Source organism: Artibeus jamaicensis, unplaced genomic scaffold (assembly GCF_021234435.1).
Source record: "Artibeus jamaicensis isolate MK-2021 breed Jamaican fruit bat unplaced genomic scaffold, CSHL_Jam_final scaffold_537, whole genome shotgun sequence".
Classification (NCBI taxonomy): Eukaryota; Metazoa; Chordata; class Mammalia; order Chiroptera; family Phyllostomidae; genus Artibeus; species Artibeus jamaicensis.
Window position 1 is genome coordinate 39,193,965 of NW_026522047.1, and position 21,143 is coordinate 39,215,107.

At 55.4% G+C, this 21,143-nt stretch overlaps 2 protein-coding genes across 3 annotated transcripts; one reads left to right on the forward strand and one right to left on the reverse strand.

Moving 5' to 3' along the window:
* The first annotated feature begins 2,552 nt into the window (after nt 1-2,552).
* Nucleotides 2,553-7,115, forward strand: FGF22 (fibroblast growth factor 22). The gene is given in 8 exon segments (XM_053658459.1): nt 2,553-2,644; nt 4,136-4,286; nt 4,288-4,396; nt 4,399-4,474; nt 6,489-6,605; nt 6,721-6,839; nt 6,921-7,008; nt 7,010-7,115. Coding segments are annotated over 8 exon segments (858 nt in total).
* Nucleotides 7,116-8,661: 1,546 nt separating this feature from the next.
* Nucleotides 8,662-20,000, reverse strand: RNF126 (ring finger protein 126). Of its 2 annotated transcripts, none has more exons than XM_053658538.1 (9): nt 19,824-20,000; nt 12,969-13,027; nt 12,567-12,630; nt 12,001-12,148; nt 10,862-10,934; nt 10,723-10,792; nt 9,886-9,979; nt 9,532-9,647; nt 8,662-9,434 (listed from the first exon to the last, which is right to left on the reverse strand). In XM_053658538.1, exons 1-9 carry the CDS (start codon nt 19,896-19,898, stop codon nt 9,285-9,287), a joined length of 849 nt encoding a protein of 282 aa, XP_053514513.1. In that variant the 5' UTR covers nt 19,899-20,000; the 3' UTR covers nt 8,662-9,284. The 2 variants fall into 2 exon arrangements, with proteins under 2 accessions (XP_053514513.1, XP_036994963.1); XM_037139068.2 differs by having other exon boundaries at nt 10,866-10,934; nt 12,001-12,245; nt 19,824-19,998.
* Nucleotides 20,001-21,143: the final 1,143 nt, after the last annotated feature.

A 21,143-nucleotide genomic window follows, 5' to 3' on the forward strand; every position in this document is an offset into this window, starting at 1 on the left:
GTATAGCACTAGCTTTCCTTTCCTGATGATGATACCAAGTTTCTCTGTAAAACTTAAACTGGCAAAACAGTAAGACACAAGACAGGTTGAGGTAGATGTAATCAGATGAAGAATACAGTGTCCAGAGGTTGGAGTCTGGGCAATGCCATGTTTTAGAGACTGTTCATGTATGTCAGAATCTCATCCAAAACATTTTGTCCAAATTGGGCCAGGAGACATTCAGATGAACTTGGATGGTGGGTCACTCCATGAGACTTCAGAAGTATCCTTGTTGACAAGGCCAAGAAAAAGTGGGGATCTCTAGATGGAAGGAGACGGCATCTGATTCTTGGGGCTGCTGAAACAAATTACAAACAAATTTGGTACCTTAAACAACAGAAATTTATTGTCTCCCGGTTCCATAGGCCAGAAATCTAAACTCAGGGTGTGGACAGGGCCACACTCCTTTGAAAGGCTCCCAGGAAGGGTCCTTCCTGCCTCTTTCAGCTCCTGGAGGTGCCAGGGACCCTGGGTTGGTGACCGCACCCTTCTAGGCTCTGCCTCTGTTGTCCCTTGTCTTCTCCCTGTGTGTCTGTTAAATCTCCGTCTCTCTCATAAGGATACTTGTGACTGCATTCAGTGCCCACTAGTATGATCTCCTCATCTGAACATCTTAATTGCATCTGCCAAAACTCTTTATGCAAATAAGGTAAAGTTCACAAGTTCCAGGGATTAGAATGTGGACATATATTTGGGGGCCATTATTCAGCCAATTCCAGAGACTAAAGGGAAAACCAAATGCCCTTCGTGGTTTGGGGTCAGAAAAAAAGGTATCCAAGGACACTATGGGGACACTGGGGGAAATCTGAACGCGGATGGTGGATTAGATTGCAGCTGGGTTATGATGAAGGACCATGCCTTTAGGAGACACGTCTGATGTGCTTACAGGGGAAGCAGCACTGTCCCTGTGGCTCAATCTCAAATACTCACTTATTGCACATAAAAACACTACATGTGTGTATTTTTTGAGGTGTGATGTAAGCAGTGGACACATCAAGAATACAGCTCAGTTCATTTTAACAAATTGAACACACAGGTGTTCCAAAGAAGACCCAGCTGCCAAAATCCCCTCAAGCCCAACTCTGTCACTGCCTCCAAGGGTGACACCCCCACCCTGATGCCTAATACCATACATTGGTTTCCCTGTTTTAGAATGTCACAGAAATAGATCTCTTTTGTGTCTGGCTGCTTACTCAGTACGATGTCTGAGAGTCATCAGTGTTGTGTGTTTCAGGAGGTTATTCTTTTTCGTGACTGCATAGAATTCCCTTGTGCATTTGCTGCAATGTATGACCCATTCTACTGGATGGGTCATACACTGCCCTGATGACTTTGCCCTGATGGAGGGCAAGAAAAAGACCTGTATTTGTGGACTCCAGGTACAGGGCATTCATTGTGCTTTACCCACTAAAATGGCTATAATCCAATTGACAACCACAAGTGCGGGTGAGGATATGGAGTAACTGAAACCCTCGTGCATGGTGGATGGGAGTATAAAATGGTGCAGGTGCTGTGGAAAACAATCTGAATGTTCTTCAAAAAGCTAGTTGTAGAATAATCATATGACCCAGGAATTCTACTCCTAGGTATATAAATGAGAGAAATAAAAACATGTGTTCACACCAACACCTGTACACACATATATACAACAGCCAAAAGGTAAAAATAACCAAGTGCCCATTAACGGGTCAATGGATAAACACAATGTGCCTCATCCACGCACTTGCATATTCATCACTCAGCCATGAAAAGCACTTGCCCTTTTTCATGGCTGGCACGTACTATAACACCAGTGGATCTTGAAAGCACGATGCTCAGTGAAAGAAGCCAGACATCAAAGACCACACAATGTGTCATTCTGTGTGTGTGACATGTCCAGAACAGGCAAATCCACAGGCAGGAGGTGGGTTAGTGGGTGACAGGGGCAGAGGGAGCAGGTAGGGAGTGGATGCTAATGAAGAAGGGGTTCCATTTGGGGTAATGGAATATTCTGAAACTAGATAAGGGTGGTCGAAAACTCTGCATGTACTGAAAACACTGTGTGATGTGTGAATTATATATATATTTGAATTAATTTCAATAAAACTTTTATTAAACTCCACAACACCTGGGCCAGGATCAGCTTCCCGGACGTGGGTCCCATCCATTGCACAGGGTGCCCAAAATTACCCTCCCAGGGATGGGCCGGATGAAAACCCTCTAGGAAGGGAAGACCAAGTTTCTGGCTGGCTGGCTGGCAAGTGGAATGTTATTCCAAGTCTGTGTGCTATACCTCTTTTCAACAAGGCCATAGAGTATCTCATTCCATCCTTCCAGCCTTCCCTTTCCTGGCCCATTTTCTTTTTCTTATTTTTAGAGAGAGGGGTAGAGAGGGAGAAAGAGAGAGAAACATTGATGTGAGAGAGAAGCATCAACTGGTCACCACCTCCAATAAGAAACAGAGTACAAATCCCGCAACCCAGGCATGTGCCCTGACTGAGAATGGAACCAGTGACCTCTCTGTCTGTGGGACTATGCCCAACCAACTGAGCCACACCAGCCATTTCCTGGCCCATTTGCCAAAGAAGGAACTTGGAGAGGTGATGCACGCACAGAAGTCCCTCAGGTGTTGGCCTCGGGGCCCCCAGTAGGGCGAGACAGGCTGGACTAGACCCAGGCCATAGGGGCACCTTACCCCATCTCATGCCTGGGGTCCTGGGGCTTGGGCATTTGCCACAGCTCCTGCATGGCCCTCCTGAGGCCAGAAAGGGGGGTTGAGAATCCCCAGAGCTACCCGGAAGACAACCCAACTTTCAGATGGATCATTTATCCCTCCAGTGCTCCTTTAGGGCAGGCTTGTCATGTTTTCTTCACCCCGGTGCCATTTAAAGGTACCACCTGGGGCTAGGGCTGTAGGACTGGGTTGATGGGAGCAGAGTGTCAGGGATTGGAACTCTGGGATGTGTCCTGTGTTGGTCCATGGGGAAGTTGCTGTCCCTCCCAGACCTCAGTTTCCCTACCTATCAATGGTGCCTCTTGGCTGTGAGTCTGTGAAGTTCACTGTACTCACCATTAAGGGCCCACGGCATGGGGTGGCTCCCAGTGAGGCTTAGATGTGGCTGTAAATGATGAGCAGGTGTGCTTATAAACAGGGCCACCCCACTCCTAATGCTTAGGACAGCAGTTCCAGATGCTGGGGATGGGGTGCTGGCCTCAATCACCATCTACTGGCCACAGACATGCCCATGAGTTCATCCTTCCATCATCTGCCTTCCCATCCACCCACCCACAACACTCCATCCACCCACCTGCCCAAATGCCCGTTCTCACACTATCCCCCAAACGTTTGTCTGCGCCTGCCCATCCCCATGCCCGCCCGTCAGCAAAGCCTCCTGCCCAGGGGCCTGGCTCTAGGAAGCTCCAGTTTGGAGGGCAGACAAGTTCCACCTGGGCGTGCCCAATCCAGGGTCCTGGCCAGTGCAGACAACACTCAGGCCGAAAATTCCAACCCAACCTCTGACCCCTGAGCAGCTCCACTTCTCCCTGCCTCTCTGTCTGACTTATCCTCTGTGTCGCCACATCTGTCTCTCGCTGTACCTCTCTCTGCCTCTTAGCCATCTCTCCCCGTGCTGCATAATCTCCGTTTCTCCATCTTAGGTTGTTTCTCTTTGAAGCTCTTTGCCACTGTCTTTGTGTCTCACAGTATCTGTATTTGTCTCGTTCCATGTCTCTCAATCCTTTATCGGCCTCATTCTCACAGTCTGCCTCTCAAGTCTCTTTGTCAAGGTCCCTTTGTCTGTGTCTTTACCTCCATGTCTCTCCGTCTTTGTTTCTATCTCTGTTTCTCTCTGCCTCTCCGTGTCTCTGTCTCCCATCTCTCTGTTTCTGTCTCTGCCTCCCTCCAACTCCGCGGCCCGCCTCTCTCGCGATTACACCCTGCAGCCCCTGAAGGCCAACTCGGTGACTCAGACACGCACCGCTGTTCCCACAGAGCAAGACAAACACATTTCCGAGCCCCCCCAGCTCCCCCCCCCGCCCACCCGGCTCTGGCCCCGCCCAGTTGCCCTGCCCCTGAGTTGCAGTCCGCAGCCCCGAGGCTCCCTATTGGCCCCTGCAGGAAGTTCCCATTCTGGCGCTCCGCCCCCAACTCGGTATTGGCAGACACTGACTTGCTCCCGGAAGCAAGAGCGGGCAGCAAGCGAGTGGGCAATGAAGCCTTGCGCAGCTGCCCGTGGTTGAGTCTGGCATGGCCGCTGCAGGCACGAGCTCCCCGGCGCTGCGGGGACGCCAAGCGGTATGAGGAGGCTACGCAGCTACAAACACCTGGAGAGCAACGAGTGCTGGCGGCGGTCCCCCTTCTCCTCCACCCACTTCTTTCTGCTGCGGACCCCAGCGGCATTGTGCAAGGTACTCGCTGGTGCCACAGCCCTGGCAGTGAGTCGCAGGGGACTGCCCGGTGACTAGGTTGGGAGGAAGGGAGGTTCTGGTAATAACAACTGCTAAGCGATGAGCTAAGTCCTCTTTCAGTGACGAAGTGTCCCAGGGCCTCCTGTGGTTGTATGGCTAAGTCATTTCCCTTCTGGGGCCTCATTTTCCTCAACTGTAAAATGGGCCAAACCAAAATGTTCACAGAGGAAGCTCTCAGCTCCAGGACTGGCTCAGTAGCAGAAAAGGGTCTTTGCAAAATAGTTGAGTATGCGGTCACTAGGACCATTCACAGAGGGGAACTGAGACTCCAGGAAGTTATATAATACAATGGGGCAAAGCCGGGCTCAACTCCCAGCTTTGAACTCAACTCCCACAGTGCAAAACAAAACTCAGGATCTTCCTGGTTGGGGACCCCTGTATTTTTTCCTATGAAACTTTCTATGAAGAGAGGGGAAAAGACCTGCCCAGGGTCACATTGCCAGGGTTTGGTGTTGCTAGGGCTCCTTGATGCCCAAGAACCTCATCGAGTTGGAGTCACTGTCCCTGCTGCCCCATCCAGTAAACAACAGGCACTCAATAAGTATCTGTGGAATGTATGAGGCAAGAGGAGATGCAGGGGCAAAGATGAAGGAGTTGAGAACCCCTGGGAGGCCAGGATGGTTGGTGACCCCACGGGCCTGCCTCAGTCTCCTCACAACTCTGAGGCCCAGGCAGGAGGAGGTAGGCGATGGAGCTGATTGCTGGCCACTGCCTGAATCACCACCATTGGTGCAGATAATACCCCTGCCCTTCCTAGGTGCTTTCATCTAGGACTTCCAAGGCCCTCATTAGGTTCACCAAACCAAGACAATGGCAGGGGTCTGGCTGGGCCGGTTGACCGACAGTGTACACAGCCAGGCAGGGTGGCCTCTGGCTGGAGGCGAGACCTGGTTCTGCTAGGTGACCTGACAGTTGCTCTTTTTCTCTGAGCCTCGGTTTCCCCATCTGGGCAGTAATGGGGTGACAGATGATGAATGGCTCTGTGTGTGTTGGGCTTGGAGGTCTTGTATCCTTCATTAATTCAGTGGTTATTAAATGGGTACTTTGCCCTGGCTGTTGTGGCCCAATCGATTGAGCACCGGCCTGCAAACCAAAAGGTCTCCAGTTCAATTCCCAGTCAGAGCACATGCCTGGGTTGTAGGCCAGGTCCCCATTTGGTGGCATGCAAAGGGCAACCATGCATCTCTCACACATTGAAGTTTCTCTCTTTATCCCTCTCTTTCTCTCAAGTAATGTAAATAAATAAAATCTTTACAAAATAAAAATAATAAAAATGGGTACTTCTTGTATGCTGTGAGAGGTACCAGAAAGCTCATCATCATGGGGTTGCAAAGCATAAAACAATTAAGCATGTGAATAAGTAATATAATTTCAGAGGGGACCACATGGGGTGCAGAGAGGATGACAACAGGGCAATGTACAAGATGTGACTGTGGGGGGGAGGTGCCTCTCCAAGGAGGCAGGCTTGAGTTGAGCCTCACTGAGAGAAGGAACTGAACACACTCAGGAGCCAGGGGCCTGGCCAATGAAGCAGCAGGTGCAAGGCACTATGGGGATGGGGTGAGTTCCGTGTTGCCTCAGGTATCCAAGTCCAGACTGAAGACCAGAGGGCACAGCCTTGACTCCAGATTAGACCTCAATGCACAGGTGGGGCTGAGGGTATGTGTAGTGATTTGTCCCAAAGTCCTGCTTTGCTGGACAGGAAACACTGGCTCAAAGCCAGGCAGAAATCACACAGGGTCACCCACGGGTGGACAGATGGGGCCTGAAGCTGGCTTTGCTCCTTCCCAGACCTCAGTTCCCTCTCTGGGAAGTGGGCACAGTCAGCACCTCTCATCTGTAGCTGCTGTGTGGGCTTAGTGGGGTACAGCACTTGGCATACAGTTGGCACTCAAGCAGTGTTAGCAGCTATCAAGTCGAATGCACTTTGCTATAAACACCCTGTGTCCCACCCCAGACCTTTGCCTGGGTGGTGCCCCCCTTCTGCAGTTTTGTCTTTGCAGAATCACACCACTGCAGCAGGGTGCACTGTCAGGGTTGGACATGGCAAAGGTGATGAGAACCCAGGGACACCCCACAGCTGCTCTCAGGGCCACATCCTTCGGACAGCTCCTGGCTGGGTATGTGTGGTCCCCAGTGTGTCCCCACACCCAGCAGAGCCAGATACACAGGTGGTGCTTGGTGAATGTTGAATGAATGAGTGGGAGCAGATGATGGCCGAGGGCCCTGACTAAGCCCCTCCCAGCAGGCACTATTGAGATCCCCATGGATCTGCATGGGCATTGAGGAGCTCAAGGCTATGCACATCATCTTCTTCATGGCCATAAACCACCGAGTCCACCTCTATGGGTGCATGGTGGGGTTGGCAGGCGGTGGGCAGGCACTGACAGAAAATGGGGCGCTAGCAGCCACCTCATGTGCCTGGCCCCCACAATGGGCCTGCACCGCCCACAGTGGGTTCCAGGAGAGCATTGAGGAAAATGGCTATACCACCTATGCTTCACTTTGCTGGTGTCACCATGGTGCTGGACAGGCAGGGTGCCCCGCAATGCAGTGGCCAGACCAGGTGGTAACACCTATCCACCCACTTCTTGCTTATCATGGCCCCTAAAGGGCTGAGGACTGGCTAGATGAGATTCCAGAAGACACCTGGGCAGGCGGCTAGGGACCAGAGGTTGGAGGCCACCCAGACTGTGGCCAAGTCACTCATTCATTTCACAAGCATTGAATGCCTGCTATGTTGCAGGGCTTTGGGGAACCAGCGAGGAACCTCACAGGAGTGGCCCAGCCCTCATATGAGTTTGAGAGGGGGGTGGACACTCAGCTGGGCAGGAGCTGGGTAGTGAAGAGTCCCCAGCAATACACCTCCTGGCCTAGAAACAGAATTCAGCTGTGTGGTCACCAGATACCTGAGAAGGGCACTCCAGGCTGGGACACAGTCTGTCAAAGACTCAGCAGTGGGAACCCATTGGAGTGTTGAGGCAGCAAGGAATGGGGGAGCCAGGTGTAGTGAGGGGGTCTCAGGGCCAGAGGAGAGAGGGCCACGTGGACACACTGTGGAGTGACAGGTCCTGATTGTCTCACAAGGCAGAGACTCTGCAGGTAGAATTAAGTCAAGGCCTGAGATGGGGATGACCCTGGATTTCCAGGGAGCCCAGTGTCATCACAGAGTCCTCATAGGAGGAAGGAGGGTGAGTCAGAGATGGAGGAAGGGGCCACGAGCCAGGAATGTGGCCCCTCTAGAAGCTGGAAAAGGTCAGAAGTGGTTCTCCCTGGAGCCTCTGGAAGGACCAGTCCTGCCCACAGCTGGGTTGGCAGGTGAAACTTATGTAAAGCTCCCGACCTCGGAACTGTTAGAGAATAAATGTGTGTGGTTTAAGCCACAGTTTTGGTGATCCGTCACAGCAGCTGTAGAAACACACACATGGCGTCTGAAATCAAGCAATGTCTTCAGCGCTCCTGAGTTCTTCCGGGTGCAGGGGTGCTGTGTGTAGGCTAAGGGGCTCCACGTCAGCACCCTCCACAGGCTTGGGGGAAGTGAAAGGACACATGAGTGCTGTGCCTGGGGAAGTACGCACCGATCTCCCAGCACCCCTGAGCCCCTATCCAGGGGCTGAGTGAGTTTGGCAGCCTTGGGCCAGGCAGTTCCACTCTGGGGCTCAGTTTCCCTTTCTATCAAGTGGGGATGATGATGCCACTTACCCCATGGAGTTTTATGGGGGGCTAACATGGGAGCCCCTCCCAGCCAAGGTGGAACATTCTTCTTGAGGTAGGTAACAGTCCCTGGGAGTGGGGGGTGGACTTTCACCCCTCCCAGGCTCCTCCTGCCACTTAAAATACAGAAAACAAAGTCGGGGTCACTTACCTGGGGGGTGTAGTCCCCCCTCTCTGTGGTCAGGGCCAGCGGTTCTCCCCAGGTGACCCTGCACTCCAAAGTAGCCTTCATACATAAAACCCCATCCGCTGCAGGGAGGGCGAGCTGGGAAGGCCCCACCTTACACCTCAGCACACTGGGATTCCTCAGTTACCCATTTCGGAGGCAGCGACCCCCTGCGCCTTCCTTACTGAACCTTGCCAGCCTGCTTCCAGGGTTCTGGTTTGGGACAATGGTACTGGCTGGTGCCCAAGGGGCACAACCCTAGGGTTCGGCGCAGAAGGAAAACGCCAACCACCTGCTTCTCTTTCTAAGTAGGTGTATTTTTTAAATAACTTTCAAGATACACGTATTTTTTTCCTTTAAAAAAGTCAGAGCAGTTTTGTTCAGTTTTTGTTGCTGGTCATCCTTGTGGTCCCGAGCCCCCCCCGCACTCAGGGTGGGGGCTGCTGGCCTATCTGGTGGGGCCAAGACCCCGGCTGAGCGGCCCTACCCCGTCTTTACACAGATCATGCAGGGTTGTGTGTAAGCTAATGTCCATTTATTTCAAAGCAGTAATAATTTAAAATTATAAAAACCTTTCCGCTGTTCAACACGTAGAAGGTGAAGTTGGAGACAGATGAGACGGGGGATGCTGGGGACGCCTGGGGGCGACATGTGCCCTGCACACCTCTATGCCCAGCCCTTCAAGAGAAGTTCCTGGGGGAGGGCCAGGCTTCCTCCACAACCTGGAGGCAGTGGGTCCTCTGAGACTCTGCCCACAGGTGGGGGCACAGCTGGCACCAGAGTCCATGGGAGCCACGGTGGTATGAGAGCCGAGACGGGTAGGGGCACCTCCTGGGCTCCAGGACGTTGGTGTCCCCATGCCCGCCAAGCCTGGGCTGGCCGGGGTCCTGTGCTTACTCTGGGGACTGGCAGGGGGGACTCAGGAGTTGCTTGCTGGGTTCTCATTGCTGGGCGAGCTGGAGGAGGAGGACGATGAGGAGGAGGAGAAGCTCACCCCAGTGAGGCCTGGGGGGTTGGTGGCCGTGTTCTGTCCTGTGAGGCTTTTTCGGCAGACGGGGCAGCTGTCATGCTTTGTGGGGACAGAGTGGGAAGAGGGAAGCAGTTCAGAGGCTGGCGGGGGGCAGGGGTGGGGCAGGCCCTATGGCCTTGACCACCCCCCTGCTCACCTGCTCCAGCCAGGGCACAATGCAGCCATCGTGGAAGAGGTGGTTGCAGGGCAGCTGCCGCACATGCTCACCCAGCTCATAGTCATCCTTGCACACGGGGCACTCCAGCCCAGAGCCTGTGGGAAGCAGGGAACCCCTGTGACACCCCCAACTGAAGGTGTCCCACTGGGGAGTCTGTTCATCCAGGGCCACCTTGGACCCAGGGGAGGGAGAGAGGCTGTGTCCTGAGTCCTGTGTCCCAGGGGAACAAAGGGGACACCAATAAAGCCTCCCCTTTAAGCCAACCTTTAACCCAACAGAAAAGCCCCAAGGAAAGTATCTTGAAAAGAAGCTGGGTGACTAAGGGACACATACCTACGTGTTCCTCAGTGACAGGGATAGTGGGGAGGGCCTGGATTTTCTCTTTGTCTGCGGGCGGGGGGCCTGTGTTTTCAAACTGATTGAGGAGCTGAAAGACAAGAGGCCAGAGTACGGGAGCTCGGTCGGCGGGCGGGGCCCCTCGCCCTGCTGGACTCTGAAATGCAAGGCTGGGTTACCTGCAAAAGCACCGAGGCCGAGTTTGTTCTGGTCCCCCCAGAACCCTCACTTAGGGGTCAGAGGTCAGATACCCCATGAGGCCCAGTCATGGGCCCAGCCTGCTGTTCTGCTCACCTAGTCATCGTCTCCTCACAGCCAGGGCGGGAAGACCGCGCCCTGGGGCCAAGGGTCCCACCCAGGGGCTCATACAATCCTGCATCCTACAAGGCATCAGCTAGAACCACAGGGCCAATCCCACCAGAGACACAATAGTCAAAGGGATTGTTGGCAAGCAGCTCTGAAAGTGGCAATGTTCCTGCCTTACAAGTGCCACTGAAATCACAGTGGACACCCATCTCGGGACAGGCTGGGGAGAACCTGGGATCCACACATGGGACCAAGCCAGGACCCACAACGCCAGCACACGGTTTCCTGCTTCACGGTGGTCCTGTGCCTGCAGAAATCATTTGGCTGGTGTGCCCCAGGCCCGGGATGGAAGTTACGGGAAGGTGGGGAGCTGGGAAGCAAAGCATTCACGTCAGAGACGCACTCTACCAGGAACACGCTCAAGTCCTCTCAGTGTTCCAGGAGGGTGTGGGCCTGTCCAAACTCCTAGTCCCATCTGAAGGAAAGAGGTGATACCCCTAGTACCACCCGGGAAGACCCACCCCATACCTGCGTGATGATCGCATCCAGCCCGTTGGCCCCCCAGGCGTAGTCCATCGGGTTTGAGTGCAGGACACCCCTGGGCAGAGACGTGTGGGGTTCAAGTGGCAGAGGGGCTGGGTGGGGCTTGGGGGACCCGCCCACCTACTCACCAGGGGCCCAGGCCCAGGTTGGGGATGGTGGCTGGAGTGATGATGCCGTTGACCAGCTGCTGGATGATCCTGGAACACACCAAGCCCAAGCATGAGGTCAGCATTTTCCCAGGGCGAGGGCACCCTGGGTGGACACACAGGAGACTGGAGCCCAGCTTCTAAACACATAGCATTTAAAGGGTGTGCTTTCAATCAGTGAGATTTGTGGTGAGAAACAAGAATGAAACACGAGACGGACCCAGAGAGGTACCTCGCTCTCATTGAATTCCAGGACAGACTACCCCAAGGCCTCAATGGCACCTATGGCGGTGTCACCACACCCGACCCCATGATCCAACCTGGGGAACATTCTGGAGGTCATGAGAGCTGTGGGGTCAGCCGTGCTGTTCCCAGTGGCCCTTGAACATCCAGCCCAGGTCCTGGTGGACCCACTCAAACATGAGACAGCTGTAACATGAGTGGCAGGCTGGGCCTCCAGCTCACAGTGAGGAAAATGGATAAGCTCCGTGTGGGTTTAAGCCCACTGTGACAATGGCTGCTTCTCCGTGTACAGCCAAGGCCATCTCAGAGATGTGTGAAAAGCCTAGCCCCGCCTCTTCTGGAGGGATGAGGCCTGTAAGAAATGTTCAGTTTTTATTCTGAGTCCTCCTATGCTGTCCTCAAGCTAAAAAGAAGCCGTTCTAGTGACAACCTGCATGTGGGAGGGGCTGGGGGCGCTGCTACAGGGCAGGGGTGCTAAGAACTGCCCACCAGCTGCAGCTCTGGGACAAAGACCTGAAGGTGAACCAGCCACACCCAAGCCAATGAGACCCTGCTCAAAAGGATGATGGGGACCCTCAGTGGACACGAGTAGACATGAGAATCCCCAGCTCTGTGCAGGTCCTTGAGCTACACTTCAGCTCCCTCACTCCCCAGCCCAGCCAGGGCCTCGACCCCCACCTGTGCCACCCCATTTTGCACAGTGGGCTTGGCCAGCTCTGCCAGAACCCACGTGGGAACCACCCTGCCCAGAGACAGCACCCACAGCTCTGCGCCCACAAAATCTTCAGAATGGACTTGCTCTGCCTGAGTGGGGTGCAGCAGGCTGGAAGCCCCCAAGAGAGACCCACCCACCAGCCACACCTAGCCCCCTCACCCTTCCAGCGTAGGGACGCCTTCGTGCCGGCTGGGGGCCCGCCTCGGGGTGAGGCGGGCTCGGGGCTGCCGGGCGCCATACCGGTGCCGGGACTGCTGCTCTCTCTCCCGCCGGCTCTCAGGGTCCCTGCCATTGTCGGCCAGTGCCCCTGGGGGGAACGTGGGGATCTCAAAGCTGTCGTCAAAGATGCCGAAAGCAAACTGCCCGAAGTTCTGAGGCAGCATGAAATGGTACTGGTCCATGTTCTGCGGGAGGAAGGCCGTGACTGTGGGCCCCTTGCATGGGTGCCACTGTTCCTCCCCACTGTGGCCACTGTCCTAGGCTCAGCGCTTTGAGGGGACAGGGAGACACCAGGGAAATCTCGGCGCATGTGTGAGACACAGGAGGGCAGGAGGGGCCCGGGAAGGGAAACTCAGGAGAACCAGGGGTCAGGGAGAAGGACAGCCCTGCCTGTTGGGGTGCAAGGTCTCCCAGAGAGTGAACAACCGCCTGTAGGACGAGGGGCTGAGCCTGTTCCTCAGCCATGTGGGGCATGGTCCGTTGTCAGGGGAGGCCGATCAACTCACCTCGAATGGCTGCCTGCTTTGGTCTGTGGGGGCTGTGGAGGGAGCGGAACCGTTCTCTGTACTCCTGGGTGGACACGGTGCAAGTCAGCAGTGGGGTGACCCGCTGGAGAAGAGGCAGGACCCCTGCCTGACCCCCACGGGCCTCAGGGTCACTCTCTGCCCTCTGCAGTCCCTGCCCTCATCCCAAGTAAGGGGAGTGGAGACTATCTCAACATCTGGTTACCCAGGGACCCCAGGGCCCTGCCCAGACCCCACCCCACGCCCACTGAGATGGTTCTGAACCAGCACTGGGCGCAGCGCTTGCATGTCCCTCATCACAACTCCACTCTCTCGTCCTAGCAGCCTGGGTTCTACCAGTAGGCATCTGGGCCCGAGGCCTCTGTGACCAAGGGGCTGCATTACCTGGTCTCCTCCGGAAGCTCCTCGATGAAACCAGACTCACATCGTGGGCAGATGTAATCCTGCAGGAGGAGAGAGCAGGTGAGCGTGGCCTCAGCGTCCCAGCCCCCGTGTCATCTGAATCCGGAAGCTCACTGGACACCCCTGCCTGGAGCAGGACATGCCTTCGGCCCCAGCCTTGGGCCACAGCAAGCAGCAGAGGACAGGAGTGAGGCCCAGGATGGACGTCACCTCAAGAAACCCATCCGTAAACATGCTCCAGCCCAGGGTCAGCCCCAGCAGAGGCCTGGCTGGCGGACGTGAGCGGAGCACAGACACAGACACCCGTCAACCACAGCTACAACTGCTGCACCTCAACCTGCTCCTCCGCAGGTGACCTTCCTGCCTGCCCATGGAGTCACGGAGTCCCGGAGTTGCAGAGTGTCCACTCAGCACATCGGCTGATGAAGGCTCTGACAAGGCCTGCAGCAAGACAGGCCAGCTAATGTGGGTCTAGCAAGCTGTTCACGAGAATGTTCCGGGTGACACCCCACACACACCAAGGAGACCTGATCCTGGGCGGGCCCCTGACCCTACACTCCCGGGGGGGGGGGGGGGGGCTGGGCCAGGAGCTGTCTGTGGGCCTTCAGGGCTCTCTGGGCCTCAGAGCAGGTCGGCTCCCAGGAAGGCAGCCACTGAGGGCAGAGGGACCGGCCCCACAGAGGCATTTCTGGAACATTCTGGCAGTCCTGACACACAACCTGCCACCCTAAGCTGGAGTGTGACCCATCCTCACTGGCCACACCCCCGGTACCCCTCCCTCCACAAGCCCAGTGGCAGAAATTGTGATGTCCTGAGTGGAGAACGCAGGACCTGCTCCTGGCACAAAGTGTGTGAGACCCAACCAGGCTGATGGGCCTGAAACAAGCCCAGCCCACGTCGTGCTCACTGGGCATGTGCAGGTCAGGGCCAGCAGAGGGGTCCCTAAAGTCACAGAAAGGAGACAAGACCTGTGTACAAGGCCTACTTCTGCCCAAGGTGACATTTCACGACTGTCCTATGTGACAGTGGCCTCTGTAGGAACAACCCCGGGTCGTGGGCGGCATGCCAAACGTCTCCAGCTAGACAGCGGGTGCCACAGCACAGAGCACACCCGGTCCCTCGCACCTGCCCTGCTGCCAAAAACAAAGCTGCTGAAGCAAAGTGGGGAGGGCAGGTGGGGGCTGCACAGAGCGTGGGGCCTCGTATCCAAACCAGATGAAGAACTCTTAAAATTCAACAATAAAAAACAAACCACCCATTTAAAAAATGACTAAAGGGTCATTTCTTCAGATCCACAGATGGCCACTGCCCATGGAAAGATGCTAGATACTACCAGGCACAAGGAAACGCAGGTGACAACCAGTGAGATGCGCTGCGCACTCACAGGGTGACTACACTCAGGCAGTGGTGGCAAGTGCTGGCGAGGACGTGGAGGAATCAGACCCTCTGACATGCTGGTGGGAACACACAACGGGCAGTCTCTTTGCAACACAGCGAGCAGTTCTCCCAAAGGTCACACAGCCACCACGTGACCCTGCAATGCCACTGCTATGTGTCCGCCCGAGAGAAATTAAAACACGCCCACAGAGAATCCTATACAGGCACGTCCATGGCTCAGTTTACAAGAGCCACAACATGGTAACAACCCAAACGTCCCTCCATCAACGCACGAATGCCGTCACTCGCACAACATCACCCAGCCGTGAAAAGGAGTGAAGCTCTGACACCCACTACAACGTGGGTGGGCCTTGAACACATGGTGCTCAGTGGGAAAAGCCAGGCACAAAAGGCCACACATTTATGTGAAATCTCAAGAAAAGGCAAATCCACAGGGACAGAGAGTGGGTCAGTGGTTGTCAGGGACTGGAGAGGACGACAGGGTGGCTGCTGATGGGGACAGGTTTCTTTTGGGGTGATGAAATGTTCTGGAATCAGATGGAGCGGATGGGTACAGGACTGCAGGTGTTCTGACCACAGTGAAGCGCACACTTTAAATGGGTCATAACGGTGAGGACAGCCCTCTGCCCTCCTGAGAAGTGGCATGGGGACAGCTCCGTCACAGTGAGTGACCATGAGAGTCCCAACCATACACAGGATTCCCAGCCAGTAGGCTGTCATTCAGGAGCTCCTCCTATCGCCCTCCTGGCAGCAGCAGCCTGTTGTTTACTTCAAGGTTTCACACAGCCACAGGCAGCTTTGTGCACAGGCCCGTGGGGAAAAGGGGTGCAGAGGAGCCTGGCTGGCTACGGTTGGGATGTGGGGAACCAGACACCCCACAAACACGGCAAGGTCAGACAAACCTAAACTCTGGCCTGCCACCAGGGGTCTACCCAGGGAAGGGAACCCCTCAGCTCCGGACCCACAGGAAGGTCTGAGCTCTCACCAAATCCTGGCAGAGCCCCAACCCCCACCCCACAGATGTGCCACGTGGCCTCAGCCTGAACCTCAGCTTGATCTGCTGGAAACGGGCAACCCATTCTCCCACTTTAAAAAAAATTGATTTAGTTATTTTTAGAGAGAGGAGAAGGGAGGGAGAAAGAAAGGGAGAGAAACATCAGTAAGTTGCCTCTTGCACTCCCCCAACCAAGGACCTGGCCTACAAGCCAGGCACGTACCCTGACCAGGAATCGAACCAGTGACCTTTCGGTTTGTTGGACGAAGCCCAACCAACTGAGCCACACCAGTTAGAACTATTTGCCCACTTATGGCTCGCTGCAGCTCCTGGGCACTCAATGCTCTCGGCCTGTGTGGCCTGTGCATCACTCTTATCCTTCACAGTCCCCACACCTCCCTGAACCCAACTGCTGTGTTCACAAATCACTGCCCCCTCTCAGCACAGAGCACAGTCAGCAATCGGTCAGCTCCGGAATGATCTGGCCCGGCCACTCCCACAGCTCCACCCTCCACCCCTCCAGACCCCAGTCCAGACTGCTCAGCCCTCTCCCTCTCCCTCTCTCCCTCTTCCCCTGGCAGCCTTACACCAGCCCCTCTGCAGGAGCACTCTTCCCCATATATATCTACCTGGCTGGCCCCCTCACGGAAGCTGGGTCTCTGCTCAAACGTCACCTCCTGGCTGCAATCCTCGGTCTCCCCACCTGTAAACGGAGGATGGCCTCAACCCCAGGGCTCTGAAACCCGGCAACCTTCAAGGACCCAAGAGCTGTGGTTTGTCAGTGGGTCATGATCAGGCCCTGCCTTTGCACTCTGTTCTCGAGAGGGCCCATGTTGCGTCCACAGCGGCCTGTCTGAGTCGTGGGCTGCCCCAGACGTGAGGCAGGCCTCCAGCCTCTGCTTGCAGGCAGTGGGGAAGAAACCACAACCGGGGGTCTCCCAATGCCCTCCTCCTTGGAGAGCACGTCCCAGAGATTTTTACTAAATCAGAGTAGCTAATGGTAGAAACCCACATCCCAGCAAGGGGACTGTGAGATGAAGGAATCCCTGCCACAGGACAGAACCTGCCTCTAGCAATGGGGCCAAGGCGACTCCTCCCCTGTGGGGTGGTGAGGAACACCTGCTTGCTGGGCCCTAACTTGTGAGCACCTATTTCTAGCCAATGACTTGGGGTAAATTAGTTACCTCTTCCCTCAGAGACAGGGCTGAAAGGTAAGGGGCCCACGCCAGCACCATCACCATGGCAACAGCACTGGCCAGAGCATCAAAGATAACACATAGATGCTAAATTCACTGAGCACTCACTCCATGCACTAGGCCCCCAGGACATGCCCAGGAGGTTCCATCTGGCCCCTCCTTGGGGATAGGGAGGACATGGGGGCTTTGACAGACACCATGGGGGGAGGGGCGCAAAGGTCACCAGGGCCAGCCCTAAGGATGGGCACCACCCTTTATCCTAACTGTGGCCACGCACGCAGAGGGTCCACGGCCAGGGGCATATAGTGAAGTTGAGGAAACTGAGGTGGGAGCTGGAGAGATGCCTGGCCCTGCATGTTCACCCACTCTACAATGACATTGCCTCTAGGGCCCAGGCCCCTCGGGGTCACTCGGGAAGGAGCAGAGCTCCAGGAGCAGCACAGACCCCAAAAAGGACAGAGCTGCAGTAGGGGTACATGGGCTCAGACCCAAATATAGATAATATAACACCCCTACAGCCCTTGGACCCCAGGGTACACTTGCTGCTCCCTCGCCCCACGTGGCCTTCCTCAATGTCACTAGGCAGAGACCTGCCCAGACCCCATGAGAAAGCTGACCCAGTCTCATGCCTGCTCCTCACACCCCAGTCACACCCCGTCTGTGCCCCCAAGCCTCCATGAGCCCTACGCACACCGCTGGACACAACAGTGCAGAGCCCTGCCAGGACCTGGTGTCACCTAAGGCAAGCCACACATGCATCATACACATACAGACCCCAACACATGGTTTAACCCGCGGCACCCACCTAACCCAAGCTTCTCTGTCTTCCCAGGCTGCTTCCAACACCATCAATAGATACTACGATTCTGTCTCCCACAGACACCACAGGTATGCAAGAACCTGCACTGAAGGAGGACTGACCTCTGCACAAGCCCCAAGGGTGTTGGGTGCAGCAGGTCCATATCCAGGACCCTGCAGTCATGTATATCCACCACGTCACCAGCACTCCTGCTTCCGGGGATTGGGTCTGGGCCTGTGTACCAGCCTCAGGGCCTCCGAGCCAGCTGGCCTGTCTGGTTCCTGCTCCCACATGCAGCACTCCAGCTAGGCCACCTGCCTCTCCCTGTACATTCTGGGAGTCAGGCGCTGGGCTCCTCTGCACACGTGTACTCCCACTGGACCTCATCGAGCAAGTGTGGATGATCTCATCAAACCCATCTGACAGCGAGCAGACTGAGGCCCAGGGAGGTTGAATACCTCACCCAGAAATATACAGCTGAGAAACGGGGCAGCTGGGGGCAGCCTCAACCTGACCCTACAGCCAAGCCCTGCTGGTAGAGGCAAGCCCAAGTCCAGGGTGCCTGAGAAGGTGCTACAGTGACAACAGCTAGTTCCTGTCACAACAGTAGTAGGAGCTATATAAAAATCAGCACAAGCATCTCACAGCAGACACAGTGGGGCTAGTTTCCCACAAACAGAAGTCCCAGTTTCAGGGGGCGAGTGCTAGTTAGGCCCTCCCACTGTTACCAAGAGCCAGCTTTCCCTCCCTGACAACATCAGGTGTGCCCCTTAATGACAAAATCCCCCTGTCTACCGAGGCTCGTTGAATCCCACTCCAAGCACCTGGATGCCTCTCACCGCCTGGATGCCTCCTCCCTGTCATATTTGCTCTTACGATGTTTACCAACATTCCTGACTAAATACTTTGACAATTCAAGATTGGATCCCTGACCAGCCTATAACTTTTAAGGTAAAGGTCATGGCTACCTTTTCACCACTGGATTCTGTGACTAGAAATGTCCTCATCAGGCCAGTAACATAAGAGGTCAGGGTCCTCCTGGTCCAAGGCCACATGGGCAGAAAGTGGCCACACCACGCCAGGCCCCAGACCCTGTGTTGGCCCCAGCCCAGCTGTAGCCTCAGCCTCCAGCTTCCTGGTGGTTCTAGACAAGCTGCTGGGGTGAGCCTAAGACCCAGGACTGATCCTGGGGCTTGCACCCCCTGTGAGGGTCTGCATGCAACTAATCCCGCTGGTGAGCTATCAAGTGATCAGCCCCTTCCTGCTATGGTGGAGAAAGACCGAGAAATTGGGGCATGAGGGAAACCGGAAGAGGCAAAACCAAGACTTCCGGGAGACTGAAGTGGGGCAAGTTCTGGCTCCTCCGTGTCTTCGCCAGCCCACGTGAGGTTTCGTTTTATATTCCCCTTCCCCTGAGGAGATGGGGAATCCCCTTGTCTCTGGGAGCGACACCACCCCCACCCTTTCTCTGCCCCCCCCCCCCCCGCCCGAGGCACCACTATCCAAACCCAGGCGCTAGTTCCCTTTCTTTTCTGTATTTGGCACAATGCAGACAAGACTCTTTCTCTTTGCTCCTCCTGGCAGGAGACCTCCCAGTAGCAATTCCTCTTCCCAGGGAACCCCACAGCTGGAAAGGAAGGACTAACAGTATGGCTCTGAAATCAAAACAGGCTCTTCCACCTACCAGCCAGGTGACTGTGGGGAAGTAAAGTACAAGGAGCGCACCCTGTAGGTGCTCACTAAATCCTCCCCACTCCCAGATCCCACACCTGTTTCTCGTGAGCTGGCCCAATTGCAAATGTCGGGACCGTGGCCGGCCTAAGCCTCCGTGGGCCTGTTTTTTCACCTGTGAAGTGGGAATGGGTTAGCCAGGGGCAAGGGAACACTGGTCCCATTCCAGAGAGCCTGGAAAACTGTCTGTAGCCCTCTCTTGCACCACACGGAACTATTAGGTCATCTTGTGAGACACTGGCCTAAATAAGCAGGAGGCAATACCCGGCCACACGTTGGGCTAAAGCCTCAGGGAAGCGCAAAAACGCAGGCTCTCAGCAGGTCTCAGACCCGGGTAGGGCCACAGCCACTCGTCCTGAAAACCAAGAGCAGGCAGCAGGGGACTTCCACTGGACAGCCTGCAGGGAGGCGCGGCGCCGACGACGCGTTCAGGGAACTGCCCCCGATCCCCTCTCCTCGGGCGCCCCGCTTCCTCCTGGACAGCCCGACGGAGAAGGTCACGCGGCCTCTACGGGCCTCCGTTTCCCCATCGGGGACGCAACGGCCTCACGAGGCGGGAAACCGTGGATCGGGATCACCGGCACCTCTGCGCCACCGAGTACAGGCTCCGCCTCGGAAACCTCCGCGGGGCCTGGGCCAATGCTGCCGAGGCTATTTCCTTGCCTGGCCAGCTCGTCTCAAGCCCAAGGAGAGGGCCCACTGCCCTTTTCGGAACTCACCGGCAGGCGCGGCACGATCTCAACCGAGCAGCAGTGGCAGAAGTACCGTCCGGGCTGCGGCGACGCCTCGGCCATGGCCGCCGCCGCCTCCTCCGCGCCGCCCGCCCCCCGCGCGGCGGCGCCGGCCGTTTGCAGCTCCCTAGCCGGCCGACGAGCCCGCGCACGCTCACGCACAGCACGCATAGTACGCACAGCGTGTGGGGTGGACTGGGGAACGCGGGAGCTAGTCAAGCGGTAGGCAAAACTGGGCTGGCCCGGGCGACGGTGGCCGCCGAGGGGCAAACTTAGTGCAGGAACCTCCTGAGCTGAGCGCCGACCAAAAGGGTTGGAACCTGAGCAGGGGGGTAGGTCGATCTCCTTTAAACCTCCAAAGGCTCCCACTTCCCCTCATTATTTCTTCTACCTCAAGTCTCAGTATCTCTCCTCATTGTCTTCATTGCTCCTGGGACGTGACAGGCGCGCTCTCATCTCTGGGCCTTTGCACTAGCTGTGCCTCTGCCGGTGCACGGTTCCCCCAGACACCTGCGTGGCGTGCTTCCTCATGTCTTTCAAGTCTTTCAAAAGTCTAACCTATTGCGACTCCCTCTTCAATAGCACTTACTGTCGAGTCAGCTCCACAGCAGATGGGATGTTTGTATTTTGTTCCCGGCTGGATTCATAACAGTGCTTGGTACACAAGCATTCCATAAACACTCATTGAATGAATGCAGACAGGAAACTCATTCCTGGATCAAGGGAGGTTCCAGCCCAACCGTGCATTTATTTCTTTATCTACTCAACAAACATTAATTGAGCACCTAACTGCAAGGACACAGCAGAGGAAATGACAATGAAAAGGGTAATACTCTAAAAACGGTGGTACATTTAACACAATGGAATACTACGCAGCAGAGAGAAAGAGGGAGCTCCTACCGCTTGCGACAGCACGGATAGAACTGGAGAGCATTATGATAAGTGAAATAAGCCGTGAGGGACAAATACCTTATAATCTCACCTTAAACTGGAACATAATCAACAAAAGAAAAAAGCGAACAAAATATAACCAGAGACATTGAAATTAAGAACAATCTGACAGTAACAAGAGGGGAGGATGGATGGAGGGGATAATGGGGGGAAGTGTTTTCAGGAACTACTATAAAGGACACGAGGATAAAACCAAGGGGGAGTGTGGAAGCAAGGGAGGGAGGTGGGTTTGGCTGGGGTGGGGGTGGAGGAATGGTGGGGGGGAAATGTAGACAACTGTAACTGAACAACAATAAAATAATTTTTTAAAAAAAGAAAAGGGTAATACCCTTTGAAAAGGGAAAATACTCTTGCTGG

Excerpts from the sequence above, each read along its gene's own strand:
- RNF126 (XM_037139068.2), bottom strand. The coding sequence starts at position 19,898 with ATGGCCGAGGCGTCGCCGCAGCCCGGACGGTACTTCTGCCACTGCTGC. Across the intron at positions 10,935-12,000 it reads GGCGTCCCTACGCTGGAAGG|GATCATCCAGCAGCTGGTCA; the intron begins GTGAGGGGGCTA and ends GGTGTGTTCCAG. Across the intron at positions 9,980-10,722 it reads TGGATGCGATCATCACGCAG|CTCCTCAATCAGTTTGAAAA; the intron begins GTATGGGGTGGG and ends CTTGTCTTTCAG.